General features: G+C 44.6%; 1 protein-coding gene across 5 annotated transcripts in view; it reads left to right on the forward strand.

Annotated features, from left to right (window-relative positions):
• DOCK4 (dedicator of cytokinesis 4) overlaps positions 1-12821 on the forward strand; it is a 517521-nt gene that overhangs the window by 401994 nt on the left and 102706 nt on the right. For all 5 annotated transcript variants that reach the window (XM_077265059.1, XM_077265063.1, XM_077265060.1 and 2 more), the window contains one exon: positions 10192-10278. In XM_077265059.1, coding sequence (XP_077121174.1) covers positions 10192-10278 — 87 coding nt within the window. The remainder of the gene's footprint in view (positions 1-10191; positions 10279-12821) is intronic.

Below are 12821 nucleotides of genomic sequence, written 5' to 3' on the forward strand. Positions count from 1 at the left end.
CATATTTCCTTTGCATCAAAAATTTCTACGTTTTGCCATAGGCAGCCTAATAATAATAATAATAATCTTTAGTTATATAGCGCCAACATATTCCGCAGCACTTTACAATTTTCTACATTTTCGGTTCACAGCCTTACCTTTCGGGCTGGCCAGCGCACCCAAGGTATTCACAAAGGTCATGGCAGCAGTGGTGTCCATCCTGCATTCCTGGGGCATACTCGTTTTTCCATATCTAGATGACCTCCTTATCAAGGGGCCGTCTTTTCAGGCCTGCGAGGAAAATGTCAGCATTACTCTGGATACTCTTTCTCACCTAGGGTGGCTGGTGAATCTAAAGAAATCGTTCCTTGTACCATCTCGGAAAATCTCTTTTCTAGGGATGATCTGAATAACCTCATGACCCAGTATCAGCATGGGTTTACTAGGGACCGATCTTGTCAGACTAATTTGATCAGCTTCTATGAAGAGGTAAGTTCCGGACTGGACCAAGGGAACCCAGTAGATGTAGTGTATATGGACTTTTCAAAAGCTTTTGATACAGTGCCACACAAAAGGTTGATACATAAAATGAGAATAATGGGGATACGGGAAAATATGTGTAAGTGGGTTGAGAGCTGGCTCAGGGATAGGAAACAAAGGGTGGTTATTAATGGAGCACACTCTGATTGGGACGCGGTTAGCAGTCTGGTACCACAGGGGTCAGTATTGGGCCCTCTTCTTTTTAACATATTTATTAATGACCTTGTAGGGGGCATTCAGAGTAGAATTTCAATATTTGCAGATGACACTAAACCCTGAGGGTAATCAATACAGGGGAGGACAATTTTATATTACTGGATGATTTATGTAAACTAGAAGCTTGGGCTGATAAATTGCAAATGAGCTTTAATGGGTATAAATGTAAGGTCATGCACTTGGGTAGAAGTAATAAGATGTATAACTATGTGCTTAATTCTAAAACTCTGGGCAAAACCGTCAATGAAAAAGACCTGGGTGTATGGGTGGATGACAAACTCATATTCAGTGGCCAATGTCAGGCAGCTGCTACAAAGGCAAATAAAATAATGGGATGCATTAACCCCTTTCTGCCATTGGACGTACTATTCCGTCCATGTGGGGTGGGCCCTAATTCCCAAGGACGGAATAGTACGTCCAGCGCGATCGGCCGCGCTCACAGGGGGAGCGCGGCCGATCGCGGCCGGGTGTCAGCTGCCTATCGCAGCTGACATCCGGCACAATGTGCCAGGAGTGGTCACGGACCGCCCCTGGCACATTAACCCCCGTCACACCACGATCAAACATGATCGCGGTGTGCTGGCGGTACAGGGAAGCATCGCGCAGGGAGGGGGCTCCCTGCGAGCTTCCCTGAGACCCCCGGAGCAACGCGATGTGATCGCGTTGCTGCAAGGGTCTCTTACCTCCTATCCCTGCAGGCCCCGGATCCAAAATGGCCTGCATCCGGGTCCTGCAGGGATTACTTCCGGGTGCAGACCAGGCTCTGGTAAGCCTGCAGCACTGCAGGTCAGATCGCCGATCTGACAGAGTGCTGTGCAAACTGTCAGATCAGCGATCTGTGATGTTCCCTTCCTGGGACAAAGTAAAAAACTAAAAAAAAAAAATTTCCACATGTGTAAAAAAAAAAAAAAAAAAAACTAAATAAAGAAAAAAAAAATATTATTCCCATAAATACATTTCTTTATCTAAATAAAAAAAAATCAAACAATAAAAGTACACATATTTAGTATCGCCGCGTCCGTAACGACCCCATCTATAAAACTATATCACTAGTTAACCCCTTCAGTGAACACCGTAAAAAAAAAGAGGCAAAAAAACAACGCTTTATTCTCATACCGCCAAATAAAAAGTGGAATAACACACGATCAAAAAGACGGATATAAATAACCATGGTACCGCTGAAAACGTCATCTTGTCCCACAAAAAATGAGCTGCCATACAGCATCATCAGCAAAAAAATAAAAAAAAGTTAGTCCTCAGAATAAAGCGATGCCAAAATAATTATTTTTTCTATAAAATAGTTTATATCGTATAAAAGCGCCAAAACATAAAAAAATGATATAAATGAGGTATCGCTGTAATCGTACTGACCCGAAGAATAAAACTGCTTTATCAATTTTACCAAACGCGGAACGGTATAAACGCCTCCCCCAAAAGAAATTCATGAATAGCTGGTTTTTGGTCATTCTGCCTCACAAAAATCGGAATAAAAAGCGATCAAAAAATCTCCCATGCCCGAACATGTTACCAATAAAAACGTCAACTCGTCCTGCAAAAAACAAGACCTCACATGACTCTGTGGACTCAAATATGGAAAAATTATAGCTCTCAAAATGTGGTAACGCAAAAAATATTTTTTGCAATAAAAAGCGTCTTTGTGTGTGATGGCTGCCAATCATAAAAATCCGCTATAAAAGTAAATCAAACCCCCCTTCATCGCCCGCTTAGTTAGGGAAAAACTAAAAAATTTAAAAAATGTATTTATTTCCATTTTCCCATTAGGGTTAGGGCTAGGGTTAGGGTTAGGGTTGGGGCTAGGGTTAAGGCTACAGTTAGGGTTGGGGCTAAAGTTAGGGTTAGGGTTGGGGCTAAAGTTAGGGTTAGGGTTTGGATTACATTTACGGTTGGGAATAGGGTTGGGAATAGGGTTGGGATTAGGGTTAGGGGTGTGTCTGGGTTAAAGGTGTGGTTAGGGTTACCGTTGGGATTAGGGTTAGGGGTGTGTTTGGATTAGGGTTTCAGTTATAATTGTGGGTTTCCACTGTTTAGGCACATCAGGGGCTCTCAAAACGCGACATGGCGTCCGATCTCAATTCCAGCCAATTCTGCATTGAAAAAGTAAAACAGTGCTCCTTCCCTTCCGAGCTCACCCGTGCGCCCAAACAGGGGTTTACCCCAACATATGGGGTATCAGCGTACTCGGAACACATTGGAGAACAACTTTTGGGGTCCAATGTCTCCTGTTACCCTTGGGAAAATACAAAACTGGGGGCTAAAGTATAATTTTTGTGGAAAAAAAATACTTTTTATTTGCACGGCTCTGCGTTATAAACTGTAGTGAAACACTTGGGGGTTCAAAGCTCTCACAACACATCTAGATGAGTTCCTTAGGGGGTCCACTTTCCAAAATGGTGTCACTTGTGTTTTTTTTTTTTACTGTTTAGGTACATTAGGGGCTCTGCAAACGCAATGTGACGCCTGCAGACCATTCCATCTAAGTCTGCATTCCAAATGGCGCTCCATCCCTTCCGAGCCCTCCCATGCGCCCAAACGGTGGCCTCCCTCCCCATATATGGGGTATCAGCGTACTCAGGACAAATTGGACAACAACTTTTGGGGTCCAATTTCTCCTATTACCCTCGGGAAAATACAAAACTGGGGGCTAAAAAATAATTTTTGTGGGAAAAAAATGTTGTTTTATTTTTATGGCTCTGCATTATAAACTTCTGTGAAGCACTTGGTGGGTCAAAGTGCTCACCACACATCTAGATAAGTTCCTTAGGGGGTCTACTTTCCAAAATGGTGTCACTTGTTGGGGGGTTTCAATGTTTAGGCATATCAGTGGCTATCCAAACGCAACATGGCGTCCCATCTCAATTCCTGTAAATTTTGCAGTGAAAAGTCAAACGGCGCTCCTTCCCTTCCGAGCTCTCCCATGCGCCCAAACAGTGGTTTACCCCCACATATGGGGTATAAGCGTACTCAGGACAAATTGTACAACAACTTTTGGGGTCCAATTTCTTCTCTTACCCTTGGGAAAATAAAAAATTGGGGGCGAAAAGATAATTTTTGTGAAAAATATGATTTTTTATTTTTACGGTTCTGCATTATAAACTTCTGTGAAGCACTTGGTGGGTCAAAGTGCTCACCACACCTCTCGATAAGTTCCTTAGGGGGTCTACTTTTCAAAATGGTGTCACTTGTGGGGGGTTTCAATGTTTAGGCACATCAGGGGCTCTCCAAATGCAACATGGCGTCCCATCTCAATTCCAGTCAATTTTGCATTGAAAAGTCAAATGGCGCTCCTTCACTTCCGAGCTCTGTCATGCGCCCAAAAAGTGGTTTACCCTCACATATGGGGTATCGGCGTACTCAGGACAAATTGTACAACATCTTTTGGTGTCCATTTTCTCCTGTTACCCTTGGTAAAATAAAACAAATTGGAGCTGAAATAAATTTTGTGTGAAAAAAAGTTAAATGTTCATTTTTATTTAAACATTCCAAAAATTCCTGTGAAACACCTGAAGGGTTAATAAACTTCTTGAATGTGGTTTTGAGCACCTTGAGGGGTGCAGTTTTTAGAATGGTGTCACACTTGGGTATTTTCTATCATATAGACCCCTCAAAATGACTTCAAATGAGATGTGGTCCCTAAAAAAAAATGGTGTTGTAAAAATGAGAAATTGCTTGTCAACTTTTAACCCTTATAACTCCCTAACAAAAAAAAAATTTGGTTCCAAAATTGTGCTGATGTAAAGTAGACATGTGGGAAATGTTACTTATTAAGTATTTTGTGTGACATATCACTATAATTTAATTGCATAAAAATTCAAAGTTGGAAAATTGCGAAATTTTCTAAATTTTCGCCAAATTTCCGTTTTTTTTCACAAATAAACGCATGTAATATTAAAGAAATTTTACCACTATCATGAAGTGCAATATGTCACGAGAAAATATTGTCAGAATCACCAGGATCCGTTGAAGCGTTCCAGAGTTATAACCTCATAAAGGGACAGTGGTCAGAATTGTAAAAATTGGCCTGGTCATTAACGTGCAAACCACCCTTGGGGGTGAAGGGGGTTAAAAGAGGCATAGATGCTCATGAGGAGAACATAATTTTACCTCTCTACAAGTCACTAGATTGACCACACTTAGAATACTGTGCACAGTTCTGGTCTCCGGTGTATAAGAAAGACATAGCTGAACTAGAGTGGGTGCAGAGAAGAGCGACCAAGGTTATTAGAGGACTGGGGGGTCTGCAATACCAAGATAGGTTATTACACTTGGGGCTATTTAGTTTGGAAAAACGAAGACTAAGGGGTGATCTTATTTTAATGTATAAATATATGAGGGGACAGTACAAATACCTTTCTGATGATCTTTTTAATCATAGACCTGAGACAGGGACAAGGGGGCACCCTCTACGTCTGGAGGAAAGAAGGTTTAAGCATAATCACAGATGCGGGTTCTTTACTGTAAGAGCAGTGAGACTATGGAACTCTCTGCCGTATGATGTTGTAATGAGTGATTCATTACTTAAATTTAAGAGGGGACTGGATACCTTTCTGGAAAAGTATAATGTTACAGGGTATATACACTAGATTCCTTGATTGGGCGTTGATCCAGGGAACTAGTCTGATTGCCGTATGTGGAATCGGGAAGGAATTTTTTTCCCCAATGTGGGGCTTACTCTTTGCCACATGGGTTTTTTTTTTGCCTTCCTCTGGATCAACATGTTAGGGCATGTTAGGTTAGGCTATGGGTTGATCTAGATGGACTTAAAGTCTTCCTTCAATGTTAATAACTATGTAACTATCTTCAACACCTCACAAGGGTTGACAATACTACCCCGGGACAAGGTCCTGACCCTCCGGCAAGAGGTGAGGGTCCTTCGCCGGCCGACTTACCATACAATCCGGTTCTGCATGATCGTCTTTGGAAGGATGGTGGCGGCAATAGAGGCAGTGCCATTTGCGCAATTCCATCTCTGTCCTCTGCAACATGCACTTTTGGCAGCATGGGACAAGAATCCGTGCTCTCTCAACCTCTGGTGCCGTCTGTCTCTCCAGGTTAGACAGGCTCTCGCATGGTGGTCAACGAGTCCTTCTCTACGACAGGGGAAGCCCTTGTCCCCAGCCTATTGGGTGATAGTCACGACAGACGCCAGTCTTCTCAGTTGGGGAGCAGTGTTTTGCCACCACACAGCCCAGGGACGCTGGTCCTCGCGGGAGTCAACCCTCCCGATCAATCTGTTGGAGATTCGGGCGATTCAGCTGGCACTGCAGCATTTAAATCATCTAGCAGGCCGCCCTGTCCGGATTCAATTGGACAATGCCACAGCGGTGGCCTACATAAATCATCAAGGGGGTACCCGCAGCAGGGCAGCCATGCACGAGGTAAAACAGGTCCTCTACTGGGCCGAGAAGAACCACTCTGTGATTTCGGCAGTCCACATCCCGGGCGAGGAAAACTGGGCTGCAGATTTCCTCAGTCGTCAGGGCCTTGCATCCGGGTCGTGGTCTCTCCATCCCGAAGTTTTTCGGCAAATATGTCATCGCTGGGGAGCCCCGGACGTAGACCTGATGTCTTCCGGAATGAATGCCAATGTACCCAGGTTTGTCGCCTGGTATCGGGATCCACAGGCCATCACTGTTGACGCGTTAGTTCTACCTTGGAACCAGTTTCGCCTCCCCCTCTGGCACTGCTCCCAAAGGTAGTCAGGAAAATCAAGACAGAGGGAGTCCCAGCAATCCTGGTTGCCCCAGATTGGCCTCGTCAGTCATGGTACGCAGACCTAGTGCAGCTGCTCGCTGAGGTTCCTTGGCGGCTTCCAGAACGCCCATATCTACTGTCTCAGGGCCCGATCTACCACCAGAACTTAGGGGCCCTGTGATTAACGGCCTTGCCATTGAATCCTGGATTCTGATGCAGGCCGGGTTCTCCCAAAAGGTTGCCGCTACCATGATTAGCGCCCGGAAATCCGTTTCAGCACGTATTATCACACCAGGAAGGTTTTCCTTTCATGGTGCAGAAAGCGTGGGCTACCCCCACTACGCTTCTCCATCCCTAACATTCTTGCTTTTCTCCAAGCCAGCCTTGATTCGGGGCTTGCACCAAGTACTCTCAGAAGACAGATATCATCCTTGTCTGTTCTTTTTCTGTGCAGGATCGCTGTCAATTTACAGGTGAAAACTTTTCCACAGGGAGTCGCTCACATGTTACCACCTTACAGGGCCCCCCTGGATGCTTGGGACCTTAACCTGGTCTTAAGTGCCTTGCTGGAAGCTCCTGTTGAGCCTCTTCAGGACATCTCTTTGACCTACCTTTCCTGGAAAGTCGTGTTCTTGGTGGCCATAACTTCCATTAGGTGGGTATCAGAGCTGGCGGCTCTATCCTGCCGGGCTCAGTTTCTTCGGTTCCATCAGGATAAGGTTGTGCTCAGGCCAGCACCCTCCTTTTTACCAAAGGTGGTTTCCTCGTTTCACATTAACGAGGACATTGTCTTACCTCCTTTTTGCCCGGTGCCAACTCACCGTGTGGAAAAAGCTCTCCATACGCTAGACCTAGTGAGAGCACTTAGGAGGTACATTTCACGGACGGCACCTTTTCGGCAGATGGATGCACTATTTGTCCTCCCTGAGGGTCGCAGGAAGGGACTTGCTTCAAGATCCAAGTGGATACGATCAGCTATTCAGGAGGCCTACCGCGTCAAGGGCATGGTCGTTCTGGCCGGAATCAGGACACACTCCACTCGGGCAGTGGGGGCTTCCTGGGTGCTTCGGCACCAGGCTTCGGCAGAACAGGTTTGCAAAGCAGCAACCTGGTCCAGTTTGCATACCTTTTCCAAACACTATAATGTCAATACGCAGACCTCTGCAGAAGCAAGTCTGGGTAGAAGGATTCTTCAGGCAGTGGTAGCGCACTTATAGGTGCAGATGCCTGGTGAGTCAATTTCCCACCCAGGGACTGCGGACTGCCTTAGGACATCCCACAGTCCTGTGTCCCCCAATGAGGCGAAGGAGAAATAGGGATTTTTGTGTTACTCACCGTAAAATCCTTTTCTCCGAGACGCTCTTTGGGGGACACAGCTCCCTCCCTGTTAGCCAGATGGCTCTTTTTTGTTATTTGACTTTATCAGTCGGTGGGGTCGTGGTTGCTAGACATGTTGTCTCTGTGTTAATGCTGACTTTTTTGTTTGTTCTCCTACTGCTTTTTACACCAAACTGGGTTCGCCTTCGGCCAGTGTCAGGGTGTATACGAAGGAGGAGTAGCTAAACCTTTTTTTTAGGTTTACTTAGTGTCAGCCTCCTGGCGGCAGTAGCATACACGCACAGTCCTGTGTCCCCCAATGAGCATCTCGGAGAAAAGGATTTTACAGTGAGTAACACAAAAATCCCTATCTTTAGACACATCTGCTATATTTATCTGTACATCTCTAAACTCTTGGAGCGCCTAGTCTACTCCCGCCTTACCCGTTACCTCTCCACTCTCTCCCTCCTAGACCCTTCACAGTTCGGTTTCTGCCCCCTACATTCGACAGAAACTTCACTCATCAAAGTGACCAGCGAACTTCTAACAGCAAAATGTAACGGTGACCACTCTCTGCTCATTCTTCTCGACCTTTCTGCAGCTCTCGACACTGTTGACCACCCTCTGCTACTCTTTAGGCTCCAGTGACCAGGCATTAAGGACACTGCTCTCTCATCTTTCTCTTCCTATCTTTCTGACCACTCCTTCAGTGTTCTGTTCGCTGGCTCCACTTCATCTCCTCTTCCTCTCACTGTTGGGGTACCTCAGGGTTCAGTCCTTGGCCCTCTCCTCTTTTCTCTCTACACGGCCCCAATTGGACAGACCATCATCAGATTTGGCTTTCAGTACCATCTTTATGCTTATGACACACAACTATACATGTCATCCCCTGACCTTACCTCCGCTGTACTACAGAATGCCAGTGACTGTCTGTCCGCAATCTCCAACATCAAGTCCACTCTATCTGAAACTCAACCTTTCCAAAATCAAACTTCTTCTACTCCTGCCATCTACTAACCTCCCTAAACCTAACATTTCCCTCTCCATGGGTGGCACCATAATAATTCCCCGGCAGCAGGCACGCTGTTTGGGTGTTATGTTTGACACCAATCTCTCCTTCACCTCCCATATACAATCTCTTGCCGCTTACACCTAAAGAACATCTCTAGAATCCACCCTTTTCTCACCATGGAAACAACAAAAACCCTCACTGTAGCCCTGATCCTCTCCCGCCTGAACTACTGTAATGCTCTATTAATTGGCCTCCCCTTTACTCGACTTTCCCCTCTCCAGTCCATCCTTAATGCAGCAGCCAGGGACATCCACCTGGCTAGTCGTTACTCGGACGCGTCCGCTCTTCGCCAGTCATTACACTGGCTGCCCATTCATTATAGGATCCAATTCAAAGTACTTGTTCTCACCCACCAAGCTCTCCACAGTGCGGCGCCCCATTACATCTCATCCCTCATTTCTGTCTATCGGACTAACCGACCACTGCGTTCTGCAAACGACTTACGACTAACCTCTGCACTTATCCATACCTACCACTCCCGACTCCAAGACTTCTCCCGCATTGCGCCAATCCTCTGGAATGCTCTACCACAAGAAATTAAGACCATCCACAACTTGCATAGTTTTAGGCTCTCCCTCAAAACACATTTGTTCAGAGCAGCCTATCACATTCCCTAATCAGTCATTTTTTGTATAAGTGTGCGTGTGTAGCCCATTCACTATCTCCACCTATCCCCCACCCCCTGAAGATGGCTGGACCTTCACTGTAAATACATAATTGTAAATACACACCTGTGCTTTGTAGCTCCCCCACCTCATTGTAGATTGTAAGCTCTCATGAGCAGGGTTGTTTTATTTTGGTTTAATTATTATATTATTGTTAACGCTGTTATTTATGACTGTTGTGTTTGAAACTGTTTAACTGTAAAGTGCTGAGGAATATGTTGGCGCTATATAGATAAAGATGATTATTATTATTAAATAGGGAAAACTCATTTGAGATTCGGAGTACAAATTTCTTTGCTATTTTATCTAGAAAACATTTAAACTTTTAATTGCATCTGTAATACAATATAAAACCCAACCCGACAGAAACACACAAAAATCAAATATGTGCAGTTATTCTCAATATTTCACTTATCCTATCCCCACACCAACCTACTGGGGACCAAGAAGCTGAGGTATCTGCAATTTCTTGACAATCTAGAGGTTTTGGTTACTTTCACTGACAACAACGCACCATATTTCTGCTCATATTTATAAAATTTAAATTGCTTTTGGTTAGTTATTAAACCCTATTGGTAAACTTTACAAATGAGGGTATATACTTTTCTGTAATAAGAGTAATAAAATAATGGCTTGTTAGGTTTTTTGTCACTTTTTGTTGATTGTTTCTTTTTGTATTTATATTTACAGTGTTGGGAGAACGGAATAATACTTTGCAGAAAACTTGCTGAGCAGTATGAAAACTATTATGACTACAGGAATCTAAGCAAAATGAGGGTAACATAAGTGTATTATGATGTTTCTTTACTGTTCCTGTAGATTGAAGAACCTTGAAATGTTAATTATTTTTATTTTATGGTTTAGAACCCTCCTGGATATGTTCAGTTCTTTCTTTGTGATGTGTTTGGGTTACACCTATACATCTGCTCTCTTTAAGGGAAACCTGCCACTATAAGATATGGCCACTGCCTTTCAGGGCTTATTCTCTAATGCTGTAGATAAGCCCCCGGTCCAACCTGAAAGAGAAGAAAAACAAGTTTTATTATACTCACCCAGGGGCGGTCCGGTCCGATGGGCGTCGCAGGTCCAGGGCCTCCTATCTTCATGCATTGTCGTCATCCTGTTTACTTCATGCCGCGCTCCTGCGCAGGCGTGCTGATATGCCCTGTTGAGGGTAGAGCAAAGTACTGCAGTGCGCAGGCGCTGGGCCTCTCTGACTCTTCCCAGTGCCTGTACACTGCAGTACTTTGCTCTGCCCTCAACAGGGCAGATCAGTACGCCTGCGCAGGAGCACGAAGCAATCAGGATGACGACGTCGCATGAAGATGGGTGGCACCGGACCTGTGACACCCATCGGACCGGACCGCCCCAGGTGAGTGTAATAAAACTTGTTTTTCTTCACTTTCAGGTCGGACCGGGGGGCTTATCTACAGCGTTGCAGAATGCTGTAGATAAGCCCCGAAAGGCAGTGGCCGTATCTTATAGCGGCAAAACGAGGTGACCGGTTCCCTTTAATACAGTAAAAGTGCTTTAATATCGCTGATCCTAGGAATGGATTGAACAGTACAAAAATCTCTTCAAAATCAATCCAGTCAAACCAGTGACTGGCGACATTCCTTTTCATTATTTTCACCTTAATGCTTTGCTTTTTAAATAAGACCGTTCACTGGATTATTTTTATTACACTGAATACCTTCTTCAATTTCTGCTCCACTGATTCTAGAACCATTTTTCTTTTTTTCTGTGATCGGTTCCAAATTTATGCTTCCTAATAATAAAGAGCCCCCAATATGACATTTTCCCTTCAACAAACTGGGTGTATACCACTTCATTTATCTGGACATTTGCTTTTTCTCCTCTATGACTCTAATCAATCAAAACACAGCCTCATCATAGAGCGGAAAAAGCAAACGCCTATCTAGGATGTCGCAGCAGCAGACAACTCTTAATGTTTTTATTAGACGATATTTGTCTCATAACCATGGTGAGACTCTTCAGTCATCATATCCCTTCCAGCTATGGGCTTGCTAGATCTTACTTGAGCTGGAGAGCTGGGGCACACGAGAGCAGTAGTACTAGAGAGCTGGAATTCCGAATCCAACTGTTACAGGCAATGCATTGTGTTGCTTTTCTCCTGTGTTCTGACTCCACATGCAGAAAGGGACACGCCAACTGGGTAAAATGCAGTTGTGACCTCTTAAGTGGGCATTTGTAATTTCCCTCTATGTGGCTGTGTTTGGATCCGCCTGCATCATAGAGAAACTAAGAGATACACACCCAGTTGGTTGAAAGGGAATTTGGGTGCTCTGTATTACCGGGGGGTGGGGTTGCATAACCTTGCAACGGAGAGGCACAGAAAAAAAAGAAAAACTTTCGGAATCAGTTGAACACTGAAAGTTAGAGGAGGTACTGTTTAAATTAAAAGTACAGTTTAAATAAAAATCCAGTCAAAGGTCATTTTCTAGCAATTTAAAAACCTACTTACATAAAACAATATATAATTAACTTGACAATTGTTGAGAATTTCTTGTGAAAACAAACTGTTCTATAAAAGCCTGTACTAATGACTACTCCATACTGTAGAGCCCTACAATCTCCATTCACTTTACACAAATAAAGATAATCTCCAAAGGGCATCTGTGGGTAGGATCAACCCTTCTAAGGCCACTTTCACACGTCGCAATGCGTCGTTATGTAGAAAAAACGCATCCTGCAAAGTTGCCCGCAGGATGCGTTTTTTTCACCATAGACTTATACATAGCAACGCATTGCGACAGAGTGCCACACGTCACATTCGTCGTGCGACGGATGTGTCGTGTTTTGGCGGACCGTCGGCACAAAAAAAGTTACATGTAACGTTTTTTTGTCCGTCGGCTCCGCTTTTTCCGACCGCGCATGCGCGACTGGAACTCCGCCCCCTCCTCCCCGCTCACCCGCTCATCACACTCGGCAGCGGATGCGTCCTAAGACTGCATCCGCTGCCCACGTTGTGATTAATTAACCCACTGTACGTCGGGCCGACGGTTTGCGACGGCCCGTACCGACGGACTAGTGTGAAAAGTAACCTCAGCTGTCTTTATGGGCATGTAGGTCATAGAAACTACATAGAAAAGGATACTTTGATATCAGAGATCTGATGTCTTATTCCAGAGATATCCATGTTTTCTTAATATGTAAATGAGCGGTTAAGCTGTATGGGCCGTAAAGACATGTAAAGACGGACAGTCTGCTTTCCTGATCTACATGACTCACATTGGTAAAGCCTCCTTTCATTTAAAATAAGTTCTGGAGGAAGATTTTCAGGGAGATCTATGTGATTG

Source organism: Ranitomeya variabilis, chromosome 5, assembly GCF_051348905.1.
Source record: "Ranitomeya variabilis isolate aRanVar5 chromosome 5, aRanVar5.hap1, whole genome shotgun sequence".
Classification (NCBI taxonomy): Eukaryota; Metazoa; Chordata; class Amphibia; order Anura; family Dendrobatidae; genus Ranitomeya; species Ranitomeya variabilis.